This window comes from Anas platyrhynchos, chromosome 18 (assembly GCF_047663525.1).
Source record: "Anas platyrhynchos isolate ZD024472 breed Pekin duck chromosome 18, IASCAAS_PekinDuck_T2T, whole genome shotgun sequence".
Classification (NCBI taxonomy): Eukaryota; Metazoa; Chordata; class Aves; order Anseriformes; family Anatidae; genus Anas; species Anas platyrhynchos.
Genome location: NC_092604.1, coordinates 10,424,890 through 10,452,247, shown reverse-complemented (window position 1 = coordinate 10,452,247; position 27,358 = coordinate 10,424,890). Strand labels below are relative to the sequence as shown.

At 42.1% G+C, this 27,358-nt stretch overlaps 1 protein-coding gene across 2 annotated transcripts in view; it reads left to right on the top strand.

Moving 5' to 3' along the window:
- The first annotated feature begins 158 nt into the window (after positions 1-158).
- The window catches only part of GPR107 (G protein-coupled receptor 107), a 37,201-nt gene continuing 10,001 nt past the window's right edge, over positions 159-27,358 (top strand). Inside the window, exons 1-18 of one of the 2 annotated variants that reach the window (XM_027471228.3) lie at positions 159-336; positions 4,729-4,848; positions 5,939-5,989; positions 6,101-6,189; positions 6,526-6,692; positions 8,169-8,203; positions 8,403-8,459; positions 9,306-9,419; positions 10,189-10,322; positions 11,217-11,292; positions 12,299-12,372; positions 12,955-13,072; positions 14,082-14,212; positions 16,081-16,124; positions 16,429-16,491; positions 23,815-23,864; positions 24,624-24,707; positions 25,508-25,632. In XM_027471228.3, the coding sequence (XP_027327029.3) occupies positions 220-336; positions 4,729-4,848; positions 5,939-5,989; positions 6,101-6,189; positions 6,526-6,692; positions 8,169-8,203; positions 8,403-8,459; positions 9,306-9,419; positions 10,189-10,322; positions 11,217-11,292; positions 12,299-12,372; positions 12,955-13,072; positions 14,082-14,212; positions 16,081-16,124; positions 16,429-16,491; positions 23,815-23,864; positions 24,624-24,707; positions 25,508-25,632 (1,649 nt within the window). In that variant the 5' untranslated portion in view covers positions 159-219. The remainder of the gene's footprint in view (positions 337-4,728; positions 4,849-5,938; positions 5,990-6,100; positions 6,190-6,525; positions 6,693-8,168; positions 8,204-8,402; positions 8,460-9,305; positions 9,420-10,188; positions 10,323-11,216; positions 11,293-12,298; positions 12,373-12,954; positions 13,073-14,081; positions 14,213-16,080; positions 16,125-16,428; positions 16,492-23,814; positions 23,865-24,623; positions 24,708-25,507; positions 25,633-27,358) is intronic. The other variant, XM_027471229.3, reaches the window with a different exon arrangement.

Sequence of the window (27,358 nt, the reverse complement as noted above, 5' to 3'; positions counted from 1 at the left end):
TTCAGCCAAAACTCCAACGCATCGCTTAACAAACCGGGCAGGGCACCTCTGAGGGGGGGGCGGGTGGGCGGGAAAACGTGAGGCGAGCGGGTGGGGCCGGGCCCTGACAGAGAGGGGGCGTGGCCAGGCTGGAGGGGGCGTGGCTTTGGCGGGGAGGGGGCGTGGTCCCGCGCTGCCCCCGGAAGCGGCGCTGAGGAGGATGCTGACGCTGGCCTGAAGATGGCGGCCCGCGGCGACGGGGCCGCGCCGGGCTGGGCCGCGTTGGGGCTGCGGCTGGGGCTGGCGCTGCTCTGCGCGGGCCCGGCGGCTGCCCGCGTCCATCACCTCACCCTCAGGGTAAGGCCCGTGCCGCCTGAGGGGAGCGGGAGGGGGCTGGAGGCTGGCGGGGAGCCCCCGGGCCTAGTCCCGGGGCCTGCCCCTCGTCCCCTCAGGGCCGCTGCTGCCCCTCGGGCTGAGGGGAGCCCGGGGCTGGGAGGGGGCTGAGGGGGCGCTGCGGGGTCGGGGGCTTCGCAGCGTGGGGCTGGGGGTTGCTTTCAGTGTCAGTTTTGCACAACAGAGCGAACGACGTCGGGTTTTGCCTATAAAAACACCCAAAGGAGTTAATAAAGTGTAAAAAGAGCGGGATCGGCACTGCTGCAGCAGGGGAGGGGGAGTGCCAAGGCCTTGCAGGAGTTCCCCTCCAGCCGCTGGGATGCGGGGATGCTTTCCTGTCCCAGCTGTAGGGGGTTTCCAGTCCGTACAGCTGTCTGATGTACAACCGGGTGAACGTTGTTCTGCCCCAGGAAAAGCTAACCTTTCTCAGAAACAGCTAACTAGGAAATTTTGCTGGTTACTTTATTGTTTCAAAGAATTTTTGACCAACACTTGAATGCTGGAAGAGTTTCTCCCAGGGCAACGCTTTTTTCCCTTACATTGTAAACTTTCGGTCTGGCTTCAAGCAAACATTCTCAGCACCCAACACCACAGTTCCCAGATCCTTTCACAGCATTTCTGAAGTCCCAAAGTGTTCGCGCCCTTCTTACAATCAAAGCGGCGTGTGGCTTCAGTTTTGTAGGTATTCTGCATGGGTTGCAGCGCTGAGCTGCCACGCACTGCGGGAAGCAGATGTCCTGTGGTGCCTTCACACACCTGTATAAACAGGAGCTTCATTGTTAGAGTGCAGCCTCTTCACCTGCTGCTTTACAGCGTTTATGTAAACACCAGGTTCTGACAGCGGTACCCTTTCATAATGAACCCCCCCTTCTGGTGTCACTGCCGCTGGCTCCTTGCTGGTGGCAGTGTGTGCTTTGAGGCTGTGCCAGGTTGAAGGCCACGGCTCTGAGTGGGTGCTGGGTACAAGGCGTCTGCAAACAGCCTGTTGTTACTTACGTTGGAAAAGCCTCGTTCTGTCTTCGTAGTTAACGTCCGGAAGTGAAACTTCTGATGTCAGAAAAGCGAGTCGCAATCAGCGCGTCTTGCAGCCATGAAAAGAGCTTTTTCTCTTTACAGAAACAAAATGAGGATTTTTTCTGAGATAGAAAATGGATTTGTTTGACCCGTGCTGTTAGAATAACTTCATCTAATGAAGGCTCTTCCTTGCTAGCACTTATCAGCTTCATTAAAATAACATGGTATGTTAAAAACAAACAAAAAATGCTTTTTTCAAGCATAAGAGGACTAATGGAAACAATTTTCAGAGGTTTCCAAAAGTGGGTGGCAATTAGCATGTTTCTGTTTACCAAAAACATGGTAAGCAGGGCATGTGCTGTGGGTTTGGGGTTTTTTGGTCTTAACATTTGAATACTGTAATACCGACTGCTTCAGAGAATGAGGAAGTTTGTCCAGATGAGACCTTTGTCAGGTACACAACTAAGTTTAATGCTGGCGAGTAGCTGGAATTAGGGGTTTCCAGTAAATTATCAAGAGGAACCATCCAACTGAGGATGCTGTGTAGCAGTTTGTCGTGTTACTTTATTAAAGTGAGATTGCTCTGTAATGCGCTGGCTTCCAAAAGGGAAGTAGAACCCCTCCTGTTTTATGACAGTGTCAAGACTGTGATGTCATGTTATTTTTTTATTTGGAAGACGTTATTTTTCAGTGGTTGTTTCTGTCCGTAAATCCCTCTGGCCTTTTTATGTTGGTTAAGTCTCAGATTTCAATTGCACAAGTTGGAAAGCCCTTTCAAAGCAACTCATACTGATAGCATCATCCCAGTTAGATTTGGGGTAAAATGTCAAAAATATCTTTACCCATTCTGTAGGACCTTGCATGCCACTTTTCTTGAGTTGTACTCAAATGGTGCAGGATCGACTTTTCATCTGAGAGGGAGAGATTTTTATGGAAAGCAGCTGACAACTTAATCTGTTGGTACAACTGTAACCTGTTATTAATAAGGCCCAGGTCATCCCCTCTTGAAGGGACATGTTTAGGTGTTGAAGGCATCCTATATGAATTAAAATCCCGTGCATGCTAACAGCTCAGATGCTTAAGTATTCATTTGTGCTGGTTCACACCTTTGTTCTAAACACACAATCAAATATTTCTGCAGTTGAGTGGATATAAGTAAAAGCCAGATATATCCAACCCGTTAAACCTCTCGTGAGAGGTGAGATGACTGTCAGTTAGCCAGCATCTTCGAGCTATTGATACGCCGAGCAATAGATGCTCATGGGGAGTGCGCTGCTGCTTGCCAGGATCGTGTAAAGCTGAAGGATTTGTGAACTAAATCCGTAAACTCTAAGCACCCAAAGCTGATATAAAACCAGGGAGGAAAGTGTGTGGTATGTACTGTTTGTTCATGGGGAGCACACTGGGGAAACAATGAAGCAAATGATGAAATTGAACTGAAATTGCATAGTGTTTGCAGGAATTCTGAATGATATCCTGTGTCTCTGCTTGTATTTACAACATACAGAACGCCTTGTGGCTGGATGATGCTCTGTTTCTCTCCTTGCTGCCCACACAATTCTGTCCAGAAGTGCTAGTATTAAACCTCTATTCTGACTGAGAAATAACCTGTAAAGCATTGTTAAATGACCCACGTGGACTCTTGTTTCAAGTGTCCAAGTGCCTAGAATGCAAATATGGCACCACTGTAATACTCTGTTAAACAAAGCATCTGCTGTAAGCCATGTCGCTAACTTTGTTTTTTCCTCTTCCGAGCATTAAGGGAACCATCTGGTTATTTGTCAGGTTAGCTTGATTCTATTAGGGTGATCTCTTAGTACTGCTAAATTACAGGTCAGCTGTGCCAGGCTTTGTGTCCTGCTCTTACAGTGGCATTTGTGTAAGGAATGTTTTATGCAGATAGCAAAATTGGGGATCAAGGGAAAGAGACGACTTATTTATTTGTTGAGTTCATAGCTCAGTCTTCCACTGCCTCGTCCAGAAGAGTCTGATTGCCTTTAACAGTTGACTTCTCTGCTTCAAGTATTCTGAAATCTGATTATCTTTTTCTAGGCATAGCAGGAGGAGGAAATAACTTATTTTCAGTGATCACTTGTAAAAGTGCTTTAAACTAGGTTTTAAATGTGCTTTTTAATTTTTGTTGCTCTGTTCTTATTTTTCTTCCAGTTAACGACCTCGTAGGATTGAGGGTGCAGTTGCGTACCGGGCTGGATGGGGCTTTGAGCAACCTGACCTAGTGGAGGTGCCCCAGCCCATGGCAGGGGGTTGGAATTGGATGATCTTTAAGGTCCCTTCCAACCCAAACCATTGTGTGTTTCTGTACCTACTTATTGATCTCAGAATGCAAAGTACCAGGAATGTGACCTTTCCTTGTCTGATGTGGCAGCTGTGCGTAATTTTTACCTCTTTTCAGATTAGGTCCCTCAAGCCTCCTAAAAAAAAAAAAAAAAAAAGAAGAAGCCAAGTGTACTTGAACTTTAATAAGCTAGGCAAGGCATGAACAGGTATGAATTTCTAGTTTCCTTGCCAGTTTGAGAGGAGGCAAATTATTCTGCAAGTAAGCCTGTGGGCAGGGGAGGGGATTAGAGATTGGGATTTCTGTTAGAGAAACTAACCCTAGTGGTTCTGTTGGACCCCGCCTATCTATATTCAGTGCTTACCCTACCTGTAAGACTCAAGGCCTTGAGTTTTACCAGGACCATTATTAAAAATCGTTTGGAAGAAGGAGGCTACGTAAGAAATGTTCTCATCTGTGCCGTGCAGATAGCTTTGCAGTGTGTTAGGTGTGTGACTGCCAAGCAGTGACCCTGCCTAACACAGAAGGTCTGATAGGACGATAATGTGGTGTGATACTTGCTAAACACATGGCCCAAACCCAGCTCTCAGTTAGGTAAGAGTATTACAGTCGACTAATTCCTCTTCAGTCTGTTGCAATGACAGTGGCTAGGGTTCAAACAAGAGTTTTCTTCATTCATCTCCAGTCTTTTTTTTCTTTTTTGGTAGCAATAGTTTGTTTAATCGGTGATGCCAGCAATTTAATTTCCTCCAGACTCTTTTCTTGCAGCATTCTCAGGAGTAGAGTCAAATAATCAGCAATGACACATTTGTTTAAAGTTCAAGTCTAAGTTGCTGTAAGAGTTGATTGGTTGTATCTGAAGGTATCCTAAAGAGATTTGCTCTTGGTGTTATCAGACAGATGTTTTGCATGAATACTTAAATGTCAATCTTGGTCACCCTACTTCCTCTGTAATTGCTTGAGCAGGTGGCTGCGTGTTATTGTTTAACCCAGCCAAAACCAGGACCTGTGTATGGAGTTGGTAACCTGTCTTTTCTTTCTCATAGGATGATGTGAGGCAGAAAGTGCACCTGAATACCTTTGGCTTCTTCAAGGATGGTTTCATGAAAGTCAATGTCAGCAACCTTTCGTTGAAGCCACCCATGAGTGCTGCTAAGGGCACAGAAGTAAGTCACTTTGAGTCCAATCACTGCCTTAAGCTTTCTGTCAAGTTGCCCCTGCACTGGATGTTTGAACTTGGGTGAAGTATCAGACTGTAACTGGTGGTGCTATTTGCTTTGCTCCCCATTGCAAGCAACCTGTGAGGATATGTATACGTTATGAGACTTAGTCTCAAGTGCTGTCTGTTCTGCTTTAAGGTCAAATTTTAACTCGTCACATCCTCGACTGAACCTGTGTGTCCATATATATATTTTATGAACAGAATAACTCAGTAGGAAGGACCTACAAAGACCATCAGGTCCAACTGCCTGACGGTTTCAGGGCAAATCAAAAGTTAAAGCATATTGTTAAAGGCATTATCTAAATGCCTCTTGAGTGTTGACAGGCATGGGGGCATCAACCACATGGAAGCTTGTTCCAGTGTGTGACCATGCTCATAGCAAAGGAATTTTCCCTGATGTCCAGTCTGAACATCCTACAGCGCAGCTTTGTGCCATTCCCATACATACTAAAGTACAAACTGTGGGTATATATTGATCCTCTATTGAACAGAGGTTTCCTAAACAGTCCTCTGAGCTGAGACTTTTCATATCGTTGTCCTGTTATATTCAAATACACCGTGTAATCATATTATCAGTAGATTCTCAGTACAGTGACCACATCCAGATTTTTAGAGAACTTTCACCTTATGTAGTACATAGTATGTTATGTGAATGATTTTAGTAGCGATATTGAAATACCTGGGTAGAAAACAGATGTGTTCTGACTTTACTGCATACTTCTACCTTATTACAAAAAGTATTAAATCTTTTCCTCATGCAAAATTATCTGGAAAAGTACTGTAGCAAGTTGAAAGGGAGCAATGCCAGAAGGCGCTCTTGTTTGAGTTCGAGTCAGTATATGTTACCTTCTTAGTAGGTATGGATGAAGCAGCAAGTCTATTATACTTGAATGATTTTCTGTCTAAACAGGTAATGAGAAAAATTCTGTCTTAAACAGGTTAATTTGAGAGCAGTGTTTTTGACTTGGCTTGGCTTCTCATTCTGGGAGGCTGAGCTGTTTTAATTTGACAGATTCTTCTTAATTGTCTCATAGGTGGGGTTCAGTTTGGATCGAACAAGGAACGATGGCTTCTCCACTTACCTGGTAAGAGATGTGGATGCTGACCTAAAAATAGTAGCCTCTACGTGGGAGAGAGCATACCCATTTCTTATAAACAGGAGGATGCTTCAAAAATGTTTTTGATTTCCTTTCCAGGATGAAGAATTGGATTACTGTATTCTGAGAAAGAAACCAGAGCAAGATGTGTCTATTGTAATCTTACTTCTGGACTTCACAAATGAAGTGTGAGTAAATGGTGTACTTTGCATTCTTGGGTTACTTCGATAGTTGAAGTCAATGTAACATTTGATACTTCTTGAAGGGCTTGGAAAGCTGCAGTGCATGTAGCTGTATTCTCAGTGGGTTACGTGAAAGTTGGGAGTGAAAGAAATTTTGAGGTATAAAGTGATTCAAGAATTCTTTCTGTGTGTTGAAGGGGTTAGGGGATGTGACTTGTTTCTTTGGTGTAGGTTTTTCTTGCATTTTAATAAGGTGATTGTCTTTTACTGGTCACGTGTAGACTATGCAAGCCACTTTAAGAATGTTGATTGGCTTTTCTTTTGTATAAAAATTTTATTTAGTGTGAAAGTACGGTTCTCTGCAGAAGCTTCTTCTCTGTTACCTAAAATTTCATTCGTGTCTGAGGAAAATGCTACTGCCACGATTACCAAGCCAACAAAAACGTCAGAACAAAATGCTGATTCTGGTACAAGTCTGGAGGAGACTGAACAAAATACAGATGGCAAAGGTAAGTCTGCTCAACCTGATCTATGTGTGCTGTCACTGCTAGTTTCTGGTTGATGTGCACCCAGCAGCGTGTTGTGGTCACGTACCAGGATCCCCTTGGGCTAGAATTTGACAGTTGTGTAAACCTGCCCATTCTTTGGGCTATTCTTTGGACTGAAGTCTCTCCTGCTCAGTGATGTGCATTATATCCCCTGGAGGCTTAGCGTGACTGTGAGAGACCTACAGTATCTGTGAGGAGGGGCTGGACTATCTGCACTAAAAGATTTTAAACACTTGTGTCCAGTGTGGTCCATTACTGACAGTAGGGCTGCTTTGATTCAGAAACTGCATTAAAGATGCCCACATGTCCTTTCCAGACCTTATTTTTATGAGATGATGATCTTCCTTATCTGAGAGGTTAAAATCTAGTCTCTCACTTGGAAGTTAAGGGGATGGAGAGGCAACTATACCGGTAATCTTTCTGGCAGGGATACATCTTTGGCTTCCAGACCAGCAGATGAAACAATTTGACAATCTCTGCCCTTATGGAATTAGGTCTAAACAGTTTATCTCTTCCTGGAAGAGTTCCTAAATGTAGCAGACTGATCTGTAGTAGATGGAGTCTGTCTTGTTGTGTAGTGTGCATGATCTTTGATATAGGTGAAAATGGAGTATGCTGTCTTTATTTTGCACAGCTGTTTTAACAAGTCAAGAGCTAAAGCTGGATGGCACTAAAGATAATTTGTCTGACAGCTCTAGCTTTGCTTTTCCTGCAGTAGTGTTGTGAACATTGACAGTGTGCTGACACACGGAAGCCAAAAGCAAAGCTTAAGTCTTAAAACTTTTACTCTCTGGTAGGATGGAATGACTGTATGTCTGGAAAGCTTCATACAGGGTCTGTTGAAGTGAGTGGAGTGAAACTGTGAACTTCACATGCTGCTCTGTGGAAGCCTCCTGCCAGTTTAAATTTCTCCAGAACAGATCTTTACTTGGCAGGTTGCTTTTTTTTTTAAATTGTGACCTTGCCTAATAAGGAGTTGAGAACCTTTTCCTTCCCTAAAACAAGTTACTTTTTTGTAAGTTTGTCAGGCCTAATGTGTACATTGAGGCTAATCAGTGGTAACATTAAACTCACATAGTTGTAGAGTGTAGGAAACAAAGTTGTAGCCTGAATCCAGTATATGCCATCTGCCTCCTGCATCCCTGTAGCTGAAGGGGGTGGAAAGTTTCTTTTGGCAGGGTTTTGTGGAAGGTGTAGTAGTAGGGAAGCCTGCCTTAACATTTAAGGATGCATCCAGAATGAATGGTAGTAGAGGGAAGAGTCCTAGGCAAGTAAGGAGGGGTTGGGGAAGAATCTCTGATGATCATCTTGAAAACTGTCATGCAGATGAGTGTAGGAATATTTGAGTAAGGTATTGGCAATGTGTAAAAGGTGGTAATTTGTGAGGCTGTCTAAATGCAAACACTCTAAATGTACCATTAATACTTTTATCTCTAGATAAGAAGTCCCAACGAAGTACAACAACCTCTCAGGTAAGAATCTGCTGTTCTCATTCAGAAAAAAAAAAGGCAAAACATTACAATATAAATATAGCCAGAAAGTTGAAAGGAGTATTCTGTTGCTCTCAGCTTCCACTATAAATGTACAGGATGCAGTTCTGTTTGTCTGGGTGATGTAACCAGATGTAGTAGGTACCTGCCTAGAAATCCGTGTCTGTTTTCCTTTTCCCAGAGCATAATAGAACAACAGCATCATGTTCACAACGATGGAGGAACTTTCTCATTTCAGGTAGGGTTTCTGCCATTGTCTAGTCTTAATGTGTTATAGATGGTTCCTTTGACACAGTACTTCGTGAAAAGTCTGCTGCTCCTTATTGTAGTGCCTGTTTCGTTGGTACAGAGCCTCTTTAGTAGCTTTGTAAGTTTGAGATGGACTCTTGTTGAAAGAAATGCCAGAAAGCTCATCTTTCATAAAGTGTGGGGACTGATTTTAAACTCCTTGCAGTTCACCTGAATATGATAGTCTGTGAGCCTTGGCATATCCAAGTATTTGGTCTGTTAAAGCCTTAGCATTTACTGGGATTTGGCTAGTGCATGCAGATTTCTAACAACAAATAGCTGTGACCTGTCTGATGATTCACTTAAGGGACAGCTGCTCTGCATGAAACCAGATGAATGCTTTGTTGCAGTACACTGATTCGTCATTGTTGGTTACTATAAAACAAGCATATTTTAGATCATAATGTGAAACAGAGCAAATTTGCATAGCTGTGAAAATTTGTGTGGTTGTGGTGAGAACAGAACAGCTTCTTATGCATTAAGGCAAGCATGATCAAAATTCTGTGCTTCACCATGTTAAATAGAGGACACTCCTGTTATTGTTTGTGTTAACTGACTTAAATGCTGATGCCCAAATGTCCTGGGTTTCTAGAGTGCACAGCAATAGTGATTCTGTATCTGGAATGCTGTTGAAACTTGCAGATACACAGGTACATGTATACTCAGAACAGTATGTTTGCAGAAAGGAACCAACTGAACCAAAATGACTTTTCTGGCCTCAGGAAAGAAGGATTCTTAACAATGCAACCCTGTTGTGAATGAGAAGAATGCTGACTTTCCTATTCTTTGTTTTCAGTTTTTTTTTAACATCAGCTCTGATAACCAAGAAGGTCTCTACAGCCTGTATTTCCACAAATGCGTTGGCGAAAAGGGGCAGCCTAATAATGATAAGCAGCTATTTAGTCTTGATGTGAGTATAGCTTCTAAAGTATAATTAACTCATTCACTTAGAATTGAAAGCTGTATATTTTAGTCTAGCTTGTATACCAAGCACATGCGGTACATGAGTGTCTGTCTGGGGTGGGAAGTGATTCAGAGCTGCGCATTTAATCTCTGTAGTGGTGTTTCTGAAGGCAGCAACTACAGTAAGAAGAATTAAAGTACTACTTTTAGAGAAATGTTTGAAAATCTGAAGACTGCATGTGGGATTGGTTGAGTGTACACAGTTGTGACTAGATGCTGTAATGAGATGAGCTAGAACAGCTGTTTGTGGTATGTTAGTCCCCAAAATCACATTTTTTTTTCTCTAAACAGTTACAGATATTAAGGCTGTTGCTGCAATCTAAATTGTTGGTATTTGTGAATTCATTGTTGTTTTGCTTTTAATGGCCTAAATCAGGATGCATTTTTACACTGTTAGGTGAACACCCTTAAGGGTAATATTTCATAGCACATGTCCTATTACTTCCTTTCTGAATAACGTTGTATAATTGAAGCACAAAAAGGGACTGCCTGTCCTTTTCTGCTTTTCAAGGAAATTACAGGTGCAATTTGAAAAATATCTTGAGATGCTTGAAGATGAAGAGCTGATTATATATATTTTTTTGTTGTCTCATAAGTTAGCACTTCAGAAAGGCTAATTTTAAATGAGTGTATCTGTTTGAGTTAGCAATTAAAGTTCACAATGCTTTAGCCAAATCTGTTTTCAATTGTACGCGTAACACACCTTTAATATTCAGATAGAAATTACGGAAAAGAATCCTGAAAGCTACCTCTCAGCGGGTGAGATTCCACTGCCAAAACTTTACATTTCCATGGCACTCTTCTTTTTCCTGTCTGGGACTGTGTGGATCCACATACTTCGTAAACGCAGGTAAGCAAGCTAATGCTGTGTCAGTGACAAATACGGACCTACCTTGTTTAATTTTATTCCTCCTCTTACTATGCCCAATTCAGATGTGATCACTTAGAATTCTAAATCCTGCTCAATGCTGTGTACCTAATACAGTTTCTAGATGCAACAGTTACTTTAATAGGTGATGTTGTAGGAGACCATTGTTTAAAAGTTACCAAGTCTTATGTTAGGTTATGCATGCAGTGTGCATATTTTAATATATTGTGGCAAAAAATACACAGGAAATTCCTGTAGTGGACAACAGAGAATACTATTTGGAAGTAACTCTATGTAACAAGAAATCTTTAATAATCATTTTCTTATGAGGAACAGCAGACAAGAGCCATAAACACTTCGATTATAGACCAAGTGGTGGGAATTCCTCACTATGTGCCATGCTTCTTAATCATTAAAACATAACATCAGAAGCCAGGAGCAGCTTGGACCCTAGGACTTGAATTGAAGTTCAGTAGGTGATGTGGTGATCTGGTAGTCTGAAGTTCAGTAGGTGATGTGATGATTTGGTAGTCTGAAGTTCAAGCTTGGTGGTGTAGTTTAGTGACTTTGAGGGGTGGGGCAGCAGTTGTGATACCATTGGAATTGTATTCAGTAATTTTCTAACAAACATCTTGTATGTATAGATCATAGCTATGAACTACCATGTTAAACTAATTAAAAAGTAATAGCAGAACATGCTGTTAAAATGTTATTCAAGATGCTGCAGAAGTTTGCACTGCAGCATTAAAAAGAGTCCCTTTACACTAATAGTCAGCTCCTCCTGGGAGTTACTCTGACGTTTAGGATAAAGAAAATATCCTTGCAGAAACAGATTTTTACTGCTGGCTTTTAACTGATAGGTCTTTTTCTCCACAGAAATGATGTCTTTAAGATTCACTGGCTAATGGCAGCCCTCCCTTTCACAAAATCTCTGTCCTTGGTCTTCCATGCGGTACGTATAACTTATTCACTAAGCTGTTCAGCTGGGAATTAGAAATGTGGAATTCAGGGCATGATGTTAGAGGAATTTGCATTAAGGGGGGTGGGAAAGAGGAGCGAAGGGGGAGAGAAATGTCTTTCATATTGGAGTGTTGATACTGAACCACAGCTGTGTGGTGGAAGCGATTCAGTTTTCATCAGCAAATTGTGACTTCAAATACAATTGAGATCGTGTCCTGAAAAGGGAAAGCAACAAGGATATACGGGAGGCTTGAATGAGTTCCATGAATTCTAATGCTTCAGCCATCTGAGGCTGGCTTGGAAGCTCAAGTAATGGTACAGCTCCAGCTACATGTCTTAACAATAAATGTTAATGAATGGTTGGCCTTGATTGATGTCTGTAAAATTGAGGGCTGCTTCTTCAGCTGACGTAGTATGGCATACCATGACAGACCTAACACTACAAGCTTTAACACATTCAATACATGATGTCTCTATTGAATTGTATTGACTTTGCCTTTCCGCTGAAAGATATCATTAACAAAGATAATGACAAACATTTAATCTTTCAGTGTTAGTGCCAGTCATGATCTCTGCCGTCAAGCTTATACAAGGATAATACCTACAAAAATTTTGGAGTCTACTGGCTTGAATCTTGTTTCCAAATGAAAGTAAAACTAGGGAGCCTCTAGTTTCCTATTGCAACTGAACTCGAGCAATGAATTAATAAGCTATATATGCAATTGTTTTAACTGTAGCTGTGTACGAAGGATGTAGATTGTATAAAATGTATTCACTGATGCTTAGGAAATAGAGAAAATGGAGATAACCTGATCAGTACTAAACAAAACTCGAATGTGTTGGGAGGAAGCATCCTCTAAATTATGGGAGAGATGAGTTTGTATACGCTGATGGAGAATAAAACTTGAAATGGCTGCAAGAGCAGACCTATTGTATAGGCGTGGGTGGGGTGCTGGTGAGAGGATTATGAAGTAACACGTTGTATTTTCTGCTTCCAGATCGACTATCACTACATTTCTTCTCAGGGTTTTCCTATTGAAGGCTGGGCTGTTGTCTATTACATCACTCACCTGTAAGTATATCAGAAGATTGTTTTGGTAGAATCAAACAATGAAACTGAATTCCTGGTGTAACCCTACCTTCAAAGAAAAACCCCCTCCCTTCAAAGAAAACTGGGAAATTGCTGATTCTTTTGTACTAAGGTCTGAGTGACAAGATAAGAGTCAGCCCCGTGTAAAGGGGAAAGCTCTACTTGCAGAGGGCAGCTGCAGAGAATTGGTACTTTGTGGGTAAAGGAGTAAAAGGAGAAATGCTTTGCTATTCTTTATTCATACTAATATTCAAGTATCTAATTTGCTCTTGGTATGAATAGTAAGAGGGTGCAGCTGCCAGTGTTTTCTCCTGTTCATGATGGTAAATGGATGACTCCCTCAGGAAAAGATTGCTTATATTGACAGTTGTGAATGAAGGGTAATGTTGCTGTGTGGTGCACAGTTGTAAGCAAATACATCTGCTTCACTCTTGTAGGATAAGCACTTGCCAGACTTACAAATAACAAGGCATTTATTTGGGTTTGTGGCTTTGCTGTCTGTAGGAGAGAAGACCTGGGCAGAAATACAAAATAATCTCCTTGCACTATCTGCTTTTCTTTCAGACTGAAAGGTGCTCTTCTGTTCATCACTATTGCCCTCATTGGAACCGGCTGGGCTTTCATTAAACACATCCTTTCAGATAAAGACAAAAAAATATTCATGATTGTCATCCCGCTTCAGGTGAGGACTGAACCATGTTGATACTCACTATATTGTGAGAGAGCTGATTGTGAAAAATGTCACAGACTCTGAATCCTACACAGAATATCACAGTTACTTTTTGTATAAGTCTCTTGGTTACAATACAAGTTGAGTTTGAGAGTTTTGGAAGCTGTGAAAAGGCCTGAAGTTATTTATGTAATTTTCCAATTTTTCTCCTCATATTGAGTATGAGATAATGGTTATTGAATAGTGTCAGTAAGCATCAAGTAACTCTAATGTAGGTATGGTCATGCTGGGACAAAACTTGGGCTGCAAAACAGTACTAAATTACTCAGCAGAGATATGAAATGAAAGCTGTCACTTCTGAAATGCTTGCTGAATGGGTTTAAGGAAAGGGAAAAATTGTAGACCCATTGCGTCTGAGGGAAATTTTCCCAGTATGTTCAAAGCAATCAAAGCTTATGTCCTACTCGAGCAGCTGAAGAATAAAGGAAGAGAGCAATTCTATTTGCTGTTGTAGGTAGAATAGTCTGCTTTCCAAGACAGAATCTGTTGCCCAGCTGCAAAATCAGAAGGGTATACTTAGTGTCTGAGGTTCTTGTAGAGCAGTACAGAGTACAAAATGTTGTGAATGAGCAGTTTGAATTATTGACTTGATTTAGGATAATGTGGTTAGACTGTTTGCTCTCTAAGTGTATGCAGACTCCTGTTTTGGTATTGTAAAAAAAATAAAGGAATTTTGTTCGTTTTTTTTTATCTCTACTGGTACAGTAGATTCAGCATATTATGTAGCAAAAAGGGCTACATCCTGAATGTCAGCAGAAATTAATTCCAGTCAGTTATTTCTGTAAATCCTGTGAAGGTGCTTCTGAACGTTTTATTTTTGACATAGAGCTGCAGAAGAATAATTGACGTTACCAAATAGCCTCTTTCTGCAACTGTGGGACAGCTTTTACTGAGTTGGCAGCCCACATCTTCTCTCTCTTTGGAAAGCTTCTGAGGCCATTAAGCACCTTTTGTCCCATAGGTGCTGGCAAACGTGGCATACATTATCATAGAGTCGACAGAAGAGGGAACAACTGAATATGGGCTGTGGAAAGAAATCCTTTTCCTGGTAGACCTGCTGTGTTGTGGTGCCATCCTATTTCCAGTGGTATGGTGAGTCACTGGGCGTGATGTATGGTTTCTGAGCCCTGATGGCTTGGGCTGCTTCTCAGCTGGTGGTTATGGACTGCTAAAGGTTAAGATGCTACCAAAGCAAAGAAGTAAATGTCTGTCCTTTGTGGAGTCAAGTCTTCCGTTAATTAAACTGTGTTGGTCTTTAACACTTCAGGCCAATGTTGTGCAAGATGCTTGCTTGGGAAATATATTAAAAGGATAAATGAAAGTGGGCATTTTAAAAGCATGGCCAGAACAGTGCAGACAGACTATAGGTGCCTTTGAAGCTTGCAACTTGTCAAAGTGCTGATTCCCTTATGTTGAAAAATAGGGTTTTGCTTTACTGCCTGAGGTTGGAAAGTAGGCCACTATATTCTAAAACAATAGTGCTGTCTGAGATCAGAGCTTCTTTCAGCCAGAGTAGCTGCATATTTACTTGACTGTTTAGAAGAAATAATCCCACAGGGAACGTTTCCCTGCCCTTCCTTCCACTCTACTTGGCAAGGAAAAATGTTGGTTATATAAAACCCAACCAAAACACAGATAATTCAGATAAATGCTATTGTTGCTGCTTGCCAGTTTGTCAGAACGTTTATGTTCTAAATTCATTTTAGTCTTAATTGGATAAACAGCTGGATTTAAAAGAGGATATGAAGGAGCTTCTGGCTCCTTGGTTAGTAAACACAATATTCTTGTTTTTCTCCAGTATCTCCAGTGTTTTTTTCTGAAACACAGAAGGAATGTGTCTGTCTAATAAACACATCCTCACTCTATAGTGTGCAATTCCTGAGCATTTTGGAGAAAACTGTTTCATGATGCATATGTGTGTGTATAAACACATACATGGTGCTCAGTAGATGAGAGTAAGCTTCACCTTGGCTCACTAAGGTGGGTTTTGGCTTCCCAGTTCTCTGCGTAATGACCAAACCCAGTCTCAGTGGCCTTCTGCCAAGGCAGGGAAATGTCTTCCGAGAAATTTGCACTACCCACTTCTTGACACTTCCCCCACTGGAAGGAGAGCATTTGGGTGGGGAGAGCATTTGGGTTGGGTAAATAAAACTACAGGAATAATAACCTTCATTGGAGAGAGATTCTGATCTCCTATGTAAAGGGAACTTTTACGGTCACAGCTTCAGCTGCATAATGTGCAGAATCTGTGTCCTGTGTAGCGATATGCTAAGACAAATCTTGCTTTCCATAACAGAACTGTGTCTGAAGAACAGATGCATTTGTGTGAACTGTCCTGTAGCTGTTTATATAGTGTGCAACCAGTGCTCCTACATTGTCATGGTACCAACACAAACTGGCAGGGAAGCCTAGGACACAAAATCCTGCCCCTTTTCATCTGGACAGCCTCACTGCAGCTGGTGGGCTGAGTCATATGAGCAAGGTGACTAAGACTTGGCCCTTGAATTTCCATTCCTGCAGGGTAGCTTCTGTTACATAAGATGCCTATGTCGCCATGTAAGCTGTAATCAAGTCTTTAAATGAAAAGAGCTTAAAAGAGCAGTAAGATGCCAAATGCTTGGCAGTACTCTGAATAGTAGCTCAGCTCACTTGTACAAGTGGAAAGCGTTAAGCTGGAAAATGCCCCAGTTTCTCACTTCGCTCCTGCCATCCCTCAAAGCTTTCTGTAGGCTGAAGCAGGTTTTAGCAATTTAGCTTTCTTAATCACAAGGAGATGCAGATACTTGAACTAACTGCTTGAGATGGGGGTGAAATGTATGCAGTGCCAAACACGCTAAGGCACAGTTAATTATGGGCATAGCCTGGCCATAGAGAGCTAGCAAAACTGTTAGAGCTCTAGGGGGCTGCAGTGAAGAGGGAGTGTGAAAATTAAAGCTATTCTACTTTTTTTATTTTTTCAGGTCAATAAGACATTTACAGGAGGCTTCAGCAACAGATGGGAAAGGCAAGTAATCATAATTTTCTTGCTGTTCTATGCTACATGCAATAAGATTTTGCCAAAATTTCCAACGTAATGCTGATTTTGAAAAACATAAACTGAAGCTATAAGTCTACAATGTTACTGTTGCTTTGCTGCTTTTCCTGGATGGACTTTTAGGAATAACATCTGGAAAATTCCCTTTCTCATGCACTGCTTTGACTGTCAGAACTCGCACGTGAGGCTTATTTGCTGGTTCTCGTTCAGCTCTGTGTGCAAGCTAGACATGGTACCTAGAACAAATCATCTGACAGCTTTGCCTTGTTCTCAGACTCAGGTGTTCAGAAGCAATCTAGAAAAGAATTCTGGAAGTGGGGGTCCGTTTTGAGTAATGGTGAGCCTAATCTAATTTCTACAGAATTGTGTTCCTGCCTGGACAAAGGGAAATAAACCTCAGTAGGAAACAAACCATAAATTGGCATCGAGTGTAACACAGCTCTTGACTTGTCCATGTTTGTACAGCAATTTAAAGGGCTGCTTGTGTAAAGTCATGTTATGTTTATTGTAGCGGTGAGCGAGGCGATGGATGGAAAATCAGCCCAAATATGGCTTTTGTGGTGTTTGCTTTTCCTGCCTTGTCCTCTCACTGCTTCCAGATTAGTTCCTCAGTTGGCTGCAGATTCACACATGGAACATAGCGCTGGCTTCCTAGGAAGCGGGCAGCCATTTCAGTAGCCTGTCATTTAGGGCTGACTCTTGAAAGCTGTATTTGTAGAAGGTCTTTTGTTGAAACATCCATTCAATCCAGTCCTATCCTCTAATTCTATTGTTTCTGGAGGGACTGTAAGATAAAAGGGATAAAAATATTATTTACCCCTAGAAACCAATGCAAAAAGTGAGCAGTAATCTACCATGAATGTTATTGCTAGTTTTCTTAGCAGCATGTTTTCGTGGATATTTTTAACCTTGTCCACTGAGCATATGTGGAGTGTTTATGCTCTAACTGTCACAAATCTACTTGAATTTAGATGGTCCTTGAAGAGGTCTCTCTGTTAACTGAGGAGTTTGCATAAGTAAGGCCTGGTTCTTAGCTGAAGCTGTGCCTGCAGGGTGGGGTCAGTGTGTGTCACTAAGGCAGAAGACCTGCTGTACAGTAAGGGGGTCTGTGACTCTTCCATGCTGAGAACTTGGGGGCTACTGCACCTAACAGAGATGGAAAACCACTGGGTCTGTCCTAAGTTGGTTATTAGCTTGTGCTCACCTTGCACTTGGTGGTTTTTATCACAAGGTGGTGCTATGGAGTTTAACTTCAAAACGTACTGAGTGAAGGACAGAATTAAGGTGGACAGCATCAAGGATGTTCAACATAAAGGCTCCTGACCTGCCCGTCTGACACTGTGGTGGGTGGGATCCTGATCTGAGTAAAACCAAGCCTTGCTTTTGGCTTTTTATTCTGAAAGATGTGTTATAACGTCACATGGACAGTAAAAGAGGAGGTAAAAGGAAAAAAAAAAAAGGAAGTAAAAGAAAATGGTGATCTGAGAAGCACTGCTGCTGTTACCATGCTTAGCTGTGAAGATTCTCTAGGTTCAGTAATTGTTTAGGTAGTGTAGCATAAGGCAGCTGTGAGCCTAATGATAAAGGAATAGTTAAAGAAGAAATTTACCTTATTATAGTGCAACCAAATCATTCTTAGGCTTATAAATGAAATGTCTTGAGTGGAACCACATGCTCCTAGCTCTGTAGGCTTCCCTTGGAGGTCCTGTTCTGCAGAAGTGCTGCTCAGTGTCTTGCCTTCTCACAAGAAAAATATGACCAGCACTAATGCTGAATTCCTCAGCCTTTTTTTTCCCCACAGATGAAGACTGTTTTCTCCTTAAGTGGTGAAAGCTTCTGCATCCTTTCAAGTGCAGTTTAGCTGCTGCACTGTCTATCCTGTGGTTAGGGTTGTCTTAATGTGTGGACAGAGTTCTGGTCAGCCTGCCTATTGCTGGCTAGGATTTATTGTCTAGTATTAGCAGCCCTCAAGGGCTGCTTTCACTGTTTCTCTTGCATAGGCTTCATTAAGTTACAGGGTATTTTGGGGAATTATATACTAAAAATTAAATAGCTGTTTTTCCTGGCACTGGGTCTTCTGGTGACCTTTTAGCTGGTGATGAAATCTGAGGAAAACTGTTTTGGGTTCCTTTCGTCTACCAGAACTAACGACTCCAGGACTTTATGGCTCAGAATCCTGCTTGTGTTCCCTGCCTGTTTGTCTTGTCCTCTTCCAGCTACTTCACAACCTGTTTATTAGATAGCACTCCCTTGGGTCAAGTGCAGTCATGACTGCAGTCTGACTAGCATGGAAATGAAGTAGCAAGCTGGCCAGGCTATGAGTCTTCAATCTGTTATAGCTGTGCTTGCTGTAGGCCTTTGTATTAGCTGTCTACAATTACATAAAAGGCTTGTTAAAACTACTGCTAGTGATCTCGAGTCACTAGGTAACGTTCGTTTAAACTTGATTTGTCTTAAAATGATTTCCTAAAGTGGCAAGGCTGGAGGAATGGGTCTAAAGCTGTAACTTATCCAGGGTGACCTCACAAGCACAGATGCTGTGGTTTGCTGGTAAAGAGTAGGCATGGCACAGCGATACAGCTGGGTCTGGGCTGCCTGGTTGGTTGGTGATTTATTTATTTATTCCTTTGAAGGTGATCTTTAACTCTGAAGCTAAATACCTGACATACACAGGCTTGTCCTGCACTGAAATAGGTGTAGAAAATAGGATTTTAGGAGCTTCTTTTAAAAAAATCACCACCTTCAGATTTAAGCGAGTGCCTAGCTCTTCTGGTCTGTCACTGTATTTTTCAGAGGCAGTCTGCTCTCTGTCCACTTCTGGATCTGCATTGCAAATGTCTTGCTTGCAGATTTAAGGAAATGAGCCTAAATGAGCCAAACTAAGCTAAATCGTTTGGGCTGCTCAACTACCACTACGTTGTTCACAGGCATTATGAGAAAAGGAGGAGAACTATGATATAGTAAACTTATTTGAAACTCAGTTCTTGGTCCCTGGACCTCTGAAGTCTTACAACCCACTGTTATCTGTCATGTTATATGTTGTTTGAGGGAGGAACAGAGGGCTGGAAACACGGCTGCAGCTTTTGTTCTGCCTGGACCTCTGTGTGTGACGAGAGCTGTGAAGCTCGGTGCAGTCTGATCACGACCAGCTAGCTCTTTTCCCGAAGCACTGCAGCATGGCAGAGTTGGCAGCAGTGCTAGGGGAAATGCATTGCAACATATAGCTCCCAGGCAACATCCCCCGTGTGCCGCGCAGTGGGCAAATGATGATGAATGCTTTCACACTTGGCCCCCATGTCAGGAAAAACCATTTGCTGTCTTCAGCGTCATCCTGCTTGTGTGCCACAAAGGCTGGGAGCGAGGAGCCTGGTCCTGCGTGGTGCTCAGCCCCCTGGGCTCAGCTGAGCTCAGCAGATGCTGGAGGCGATGGTGTGCAGATCTGTGCTCCAACACCTCGGCAGCTCTCCAGCAAGGAGCAGGGAGTAATGCACGGGTAAACATGCTCCAGGCAGTACACGGACATCTCAAAGCCTTGAGATAAAGCTTCGTGATTTAAGTGTCGAGACCTCCATGGATAGCACAGGAGGGCTGGGAAATGTTGAGAAATGCAAGTTGAGAAACGAAATGGGCCTGTTCTGTTCTTGTGTACTGCTTCCAGGTGCCCTGGATGTAGGTATCCAGGGCTGAAATGGCAGTTACGTGTGGGAGACACGCTGCTTATCCAGTACGTTGGAATTTTTTCTGACTGTGACGGGGACTTCTGTGCCAAACGGCTAATGTGCTTCAGAGTATTTGAGATTAACTAGTGCCACCTTCTAATGCGTGACATGGAGAGTTGCTGTATCTGTTCGCTTGACCCCATCTTCCTGGTATAGGAATGCTTTTAAGCAGAGTGCCATAGAGATTATAGGGCTGTATGTCTTAGAGTTACTCCTGGAGCTGCTTTTTGAGGTCTAAATCCGCATGCTGCCTTCATTGCTGGGGAGTGGGGGGATACAAGACTTCCATTTACTATTCGGTAATGGCACAGATCGCACCTCAGATGTACACGTTTCTATAGCGTGCAGTGCATCGTGGAAATACTCCTAGCTGTACTTTGCTTGCTCTAGACACGTTATGGTTTGTCTTTGCATACTGTATTGTCTGAATTTGAGCTCCTTTTGCCCTTATCTGCAGTCCTTTTCTGTTATTACATACATATTCTGAAAAGTTCAGATTTACTCATCAGAAAGCTATTGTCTGATAGTGTGCAGGGCTGTCGCTGTCTGGCTTTTTTTCTCCATCTTACAGACTGCCTCAGCATTTGAAATTAGCACAGGGAGCAAAATGAAAAAGTGATTGATTTCCCAAATTCTGTGGCATGTTATGTTTTGATCAGTGCAGATCAGGCTGTTGCAAGCATAAGCTGTTAAAGTAAATGGTGATGAAGAGGGGAAACTGAGAAGCAGGTTATAGAAGTTATAAGTCTATCTTGGAGGGTGGCTTTCATCTTAATTAGTCTATGAAAGAGGCAGAATGCAGGTACGAATTAGTTTGTAAAACCTTTGGTAGAATCTCTTTTCTTGTTATGCTCTGCAGTTGGGCACTGTTCCTTGAACGGTTATCATGCTCAAAATATAAAATTACCTAACCTTTACTGCATGCTGCGATTGCTGTTTTATCACAGTTTTACAGGCTGGGGCTGCAGGTGATTTAAGTTGTGACAGCTGCTGGCCTTCCCTCTTGGCAGCGTTGCTGTTGGTATCTGGGCTGCCAGGGTAGGTGAGCCTAAGTCTCAAAGTGTCCAGTATAGCAAGACTCAAGAATTAATGCTTGAAGCACCTTCAGCCTGTGAAAAAACAGTTCACGAGCTGCTGATGACAAACAAGGATGACTTTGGACTTTCTTCAGAAGAGTGTGTGCTGTAACTTTGAGCTGTTTCGAAAAACTGGCAGGATTTTGCAACTGTGCATAAATACTGATTCTAGAATCTGACAGTGGAGAGGAGCATTCCTGAAGTTGAGTTAACTACTGGTGAGCACCTGGCTGTGATAACCAAGCAAGCCAGCTTCCAAAGGTGCCTCTGCAGACTTTTTATTTGGTTCTTCTTGTCTTTTTTTCCTCTTCCCTCACCCTTCTTTTCCATGCTTAGCCATTCCAGATATCTAGATGTAACACTATGACTCTGGTGTTGATGATCATGATGGGTAGGTGAGATCTTGAGCTGGCCTCTATCAGCTGGGAGAGAAGTGCATTGTGACGCTTGAGTTGGCAGCCAGATCTTTGGCTTCGCTATCCTTTCCTCCTCCTGTGCACTGCATGAATCCAACAGAAATGACTCCCCAGCTCACTCGGTTGTTGACTAAAACACTGATGGACTGGCAGTTTGAATCACAGCTGTTGAGTTGGTGTTCCTTCAACCACAAAGCCTGGGAATTCTCGTGGCCTGTCAGTGCACCAGTTGGTAGCAGTTCTTGGAGATGGATGCGTTGAGTTCAAAATAGATCTTTCTGTACAAACCGATACGTGGTGAATCACAAGATGTTCATGGTCACACTTAATGTAATTCTTTAAATAGGACAACACTGCCTCTCTGCTTCATGATTTAGTGAGTTTGTTCTGCGTACTTATGTTTTAATTTTTCTCTAACTGTATTATGGAAAACTTCTAACGTTAAGCTATCTGGTGGAGGAGGTCTAGACCTATGAAAAAACATATGTTTTTGCTATTTAAATGTGGGAAACCAGCATTTGTGAGCAGGTAATGTCTCAGGGCTTATTTAGCTATCAAGGATTTAGTTCTAGCTGTTGCACATCTTGGCATCTGTTGCACAGGGAATAGAGAAGTGCTCTTTGTGCTTGACTGCAGCTATTCCTCAAAAGTGAGCCTGCAGCTTGGGCACTGTGTTCTGGAGTCCAGAACCCCTTGTTGCAGCATCAGTGCTATTCTATATTCAGTGTTTCATATGCAGTCCACAAGAAACCATCCTTCCAAAATCAAGAGCCAGTGTTGCTCCTGACATACAGTTTGTGCCATAAGGTTGCCCCCACAAGGACACTGTCCTAAAGCCAATGCAACCTGTCTGGTGTTCAGATAAGTGTGTCATGGTATGAGTTTTAGCTGCAGGAAAGCAAATTTGGTGTTCCTTCCCAAATAAGGTTTGCTTTTTTCTCCCTCTAGAGCTGTGGCTCTGCTTCCTCTTAACTGATATGCCACTGGGCAGTACTGAATCAAAACAGCTTTTTGCTGATTTTTATTCACCTGCCAGTCACCTTATGCTTTGAGGTAGTCAGTCAGGTGCTGTGGTGATCTTGTGCCCTCTGGAGTAGGGTTTGTATCTGTCTCAAGGTGGCCATGGCTTAACCTGTAATGTTTCAGGGGATGTGCTGTAAGCTTTGGAAAGTGACTCTTGATTTCTAGATAAAATGAAGTGGGTTTGTAACAGAATGATCTGTCTGTACTGGAACTTATGTACTGGGAACACACAACTCAATTTGAGTGGTACATCTGACATTACCTTTTTATTAAAATAATGTCACTGTTTTTGTCACAAAGTGAAGCATTTTGTTGTAGTTATTAGTCCTTCTCTTTGTGATGCATAACACTGTATTTTGCATTGTTGGTGAACCTTGGACAGATCTTATGTGCAAATGCATAGAGTGTTTTATAGATGTGATTTGTGGAGCAGGTGTTTTCTGTGAGGGAGCACAGGTAAATTTAAGCACTGTGTGTTGTACCTCCACCTCCCTTAAACAGAAGGAGGGCTTGGAGGGAATACAAGTAAGAGAGTGGCAGTGTTTTCTAACCGGCGACATGTGTTCATTGGCTCTAAATTGCATCTCTGCATGCTGTCAACATATCTTGGACTCTTTGCCTCTCCTCTTGTCACAAAACCACCAGGAGTCCGTATCTGTTATCCTGCTGCACCTCTAAAACCTGACTCTTAAACCAGAGCTGACAGCTGCTCCATCTGGTGTTGACCTCTGCTCATTCATATGAATATGCGCCGTGTTCCTCAAGAGCTGATGTAATCTGTCCAATAAATGCAGCTTAGCCTGGGGCCGTGGCGCACAGGGTTTGGGATTGAAACACACTCATCTGCCATGCGAACTGGGTAGTGCGACTCCCCATCCCACTTGTAAATTATGACTGAGCAGTGAGGGATGGAGAATACAGCTTAGCTGTTGAACAGCAGCCGAACATTTTAACAAGATGCAATGGTTCCTGGATGCAGGATTGCCTTCTAGAAAACCTTTGTCTTTTATCAAGTACTTCCTGACATGCTCTCTGCCTTTAGCTGATGTGAGCAGCTTTGAGGTAGTGTCAAGCAGCACGGCCCTTGTGGCAGCCCTAAGGCAACAGTAAGTAGTTGTGTATAGACAGATAAGCATTAGAGGAAGGTTCTACGCTGTAGGTCGTGTGTGTATATGTGAAACTTAGTGTAAAGGTGATCTCAGCGAGTTGCCTTTTTAAGAGGTGGTTCGCCCCAGCCTAGGGATTGTCCAGTATATGTTCAAGCCAGACTAGCATTCCTCAGAGCACCCTGCAGGCTGTGGGGTGAATACTTCTAGTGTGGAATTACCCAAGTCATAGTTTTGATCATGGTCTTACCTGGTAGACAAACATCAGGAGAAACTCTCATTTTGATTAATTTTCTGATGAACTTTTGTTCTTTTGACAGCTGCCATTAACCTAGCAAAGCTGAAGCTCTTCAGACATTACTATGTTATGGTAAGTAAAACAGAAAAGCAAACCTTGTCCTCATGCATACAGAGCACTTCAAAGCCATTCAAGCCTTTTGATGGATTACTTCTTTGAAGCTACCATAGCTGATGAATGGGGTAGAGATGCTCCTAGATCTGTGGCAGTGCTGGACTTTGGCACCTTGGCCAACTGGGTTACAATCCTCAGAGCAACTTTCCTTCTTTTCCAAGCAGTTGCATCCCTCTATCTTTTAAATTGGCTCCAGCTATTTGTAATGCTTACTGATTTCCTCTGGAGACAGTTTGAGCTGCCAGTTGAATTGATGAGCTTGAATAACATACTATAAACTTGCTAAACTGAACGTGGGACCAAATGGTGCCTTGAGATGCATGCGTGTAGATTCTGATTAAGTCAGTGGGAGCCATGAGCATACCTCCCAAGAGAGCATAGCCTTCTTAATGATTTCCAGCGGTCTCATTTCAGACTCTTATGAGTGTTAAGAGTAATAAATTACAGTACTGATTCTTCAGTTCTACAAAATCCTGACACTTAAAGCATTTTCCTGATGTAACTTATATTTGTTAGTAACAGCTTGAGTCATTTGGATGTTCAACAAGCTGCAGAGCCCTCAGCCCATATCTTCCATGTTTATCGAAGGAGGATAATAGGGCTAATTTGACATAATGAGTTGTCTGGGAACTGCTTCAGCTATTTTTCTGGAAAAAGAGGTTCAGTCAGGATGATGCTATTGTTCACACACATGCTTTCTCCTTTTTCTTCCCACAGATTGTGTGTTACATTTACTTCACACGGATCATTGCAATTCTCATAAAGATTGCTGTTCCATTCCAGTGGAAGTGGCTTTACCAGGTATTTGTCTGCAAAGGAAAATACATTTATTCCTTGACTTTTTTTCTTATTAATCTTTAAATATGATTGCACCAAAAAAATACATAATGGGTTCTTCATGTTATGGTAGAACATCTCAAAGCACAGTGCTTCACCCTGTTTTCTCCTGACTTTTATCACTGATTGCTCCTGGTGGCAGGAGTGTATTTTCAGTTTTATGTTTGCCCAGCAAGGCTGCTGGATTACACGTGAGATGTCTGAAAGTAATTGCATTATTGATCTTAGTCTTTAAAATTAAAAATATCTGAAGGAAATTAATCAAGAACGTACAAAAGAGGAAAAAAAAATTAGTCAGGTTTACCCTGTGTAATTGAGGCCCCAGGGAACCAGTGAAATAGGCTTTGGCTTTTCCCCTTACAGGCTTTATTTGCCTAGTGACTTTTTAAATACTTGGTTTCTTAACATATAATCCAAGTAACCATGCAGGGAGTCTTTGGAATACATGAACTGTTGAAAATACCAAACAACTTTGGGATACGTATTTTTTCCAATTTAAAAGCCAAATTTTGCTGTAGTTATTTAAAAGTACTGGAGTGATATCTAGAATTGTAACTGTATTTAGAGTGACAGGGAAAGCTGGAAGAACAAAGAGCTTGACAGCCTTTTGCCTGGGATTAATGATAACAGGACAGGAATTGCTTTTTTATTTCTGCTATGGCACAGGCTTCTTGGCCATAAAATCTTGAACCTTATGAATGAGAAGTGTTTCATGACCATGAAGGATTACAGGACTGAACTTAATCTTCTGTTTTTACTTACAGCTGCTGGATGAAATGGCCACACTTGTGTTCTTTGTCCTCACTGGGTACAAGTTCCGTCCAGCATCAGACAACCCATATCTACAGCTTTCTCAAGATGACGAGGATGATTTGCAGATGGAAGCTGTGTAAGAACCTACCTCTTTTACTTCTTAACTCGACCTGAGAAAACCGACGTTTATAAACAGTTTGTTCTGATCTCTAAGTCTTTGTTTGAAAAAAAGATTAAGTTCTGTATGCATATTTAAAGATGAGGTGTCTATTTGGTATGTGTTTAACTACCAAAGAGGCTTGTGATATGCCTAGGAATCCCTGGGCTGCATATTGCAGTAGAGCAGAATAAGCTGGTAAAGCATTTCATGGGGCAGGAAGATGCCCAGGAAAGTGCCAGGCTAAACAAATTAAACACAAACTGTGTTGCTGAACACCAACATGCCTTATAGATTGTCATTAACGCTGTATTATCAGTGTGTCTGAAAATAAATCTTCGTAGTTCAAAAAGCAACCACCAAACAAATCATAAAAATCAACTAGCAGTCTACTGACTATAAATGAGCATGATGTAAGGTCCCTTCTACCCCAGAGGTCAGCCTGTAGCTCTGCAAAAACTTAAGTAACGCTGAGCTGAGGAGACGGGGGTTTTAACAGTCCTTTTCACAGTTCACTTCTTAGCTGCTAAACCATGAGGCACCACAATGCAGCAGGACCTGAGTTAGTCTGGAGCAACTATAAAGTGAGACTCAGCCTAATCCCTGTCATTTCCTTTGCAGTGATTTTCTGAGGACTTCGTTTCAGAAATGCCATTCATTTTCTATGATAGAAACTGCTTTAAGATGTGCAGCATGCTGGAAGTGTTGAACATAGTTATAATTGCTACACTCTGTGGCCTTGTAGGAGCAGAGCTACCCTAATCTCTTAGTAGTTATGCGTTTCATGCATAGCTGCAATTCATGTGCAGGCACAGAAGTCTATTCCTGACAGTTTCTTTCCAGTTCGGCAAATCTCTTTTACCTGTTATTAAGTGAAATAAATCACTGCTCCTCCAATTTTTATGGCAGGGCCAAAAAAGTTGGAATATGTTTGCTGCCCTCATAGTTAGCTCAGGAAGAAATACAGCTTACTAGGGAATTGCTACAAGGATAGATGCATAAAGTGGAATCCAGCCTGAAATGTCATGCCAAGGACTTTAATTCTCAGAAATGTCTCCAGTAACAGATGTTCTTGCCAAATGCATAGTTATTTTTGCCTTGGGTTCATAAAAACCTCTTTGTTGGAAGATGAATTCAAGTGACCATAACATTACTTATCACTTAAAGGTGTTTCAATGGCTTATATAAGAAGCTGTTTTCGGTTTGGGTGCTGGTAAGCACACATCCTCATTAGGAAAGCAATATCTAAACTGGAAGATGTGGCAGAATTTGTGGTTGTTCAGAAATGAGCTCCTGCAAGATTACCTCTTAGACTGAAATTAACTTTGCATTGTGTACTTAATGAGTTTTTACTTGTTTGTGTTTCTGTTAGGCCTAATAATAAAGCATTTCTCACATGTAGTGATTTCACTGGACTGGAGAAGCTGCTCAATTTTAGAGGCTCTGCCAGGAAAAAGCCTTAAAGTTTAATGAACTAATCGAGTGATTTACATCTTGCAGCAGTGATACAGACACTGCTAGAAACTCGAGGATCAGAGTTCTTTGTGAGCCTCTTCCTAGTAAGGCATTTTGGTCCTTGCCTTGGGAGTTTCCATTGTTGTGCCTTGTGGGTTGTTCCCCTTAGCCTTGCTGGATTTTTTCTAGTCTGATTCACTATGAGTTTTATTCCATGTGGGCACTTGGCAGAGGATAATTTCTAAGCGTC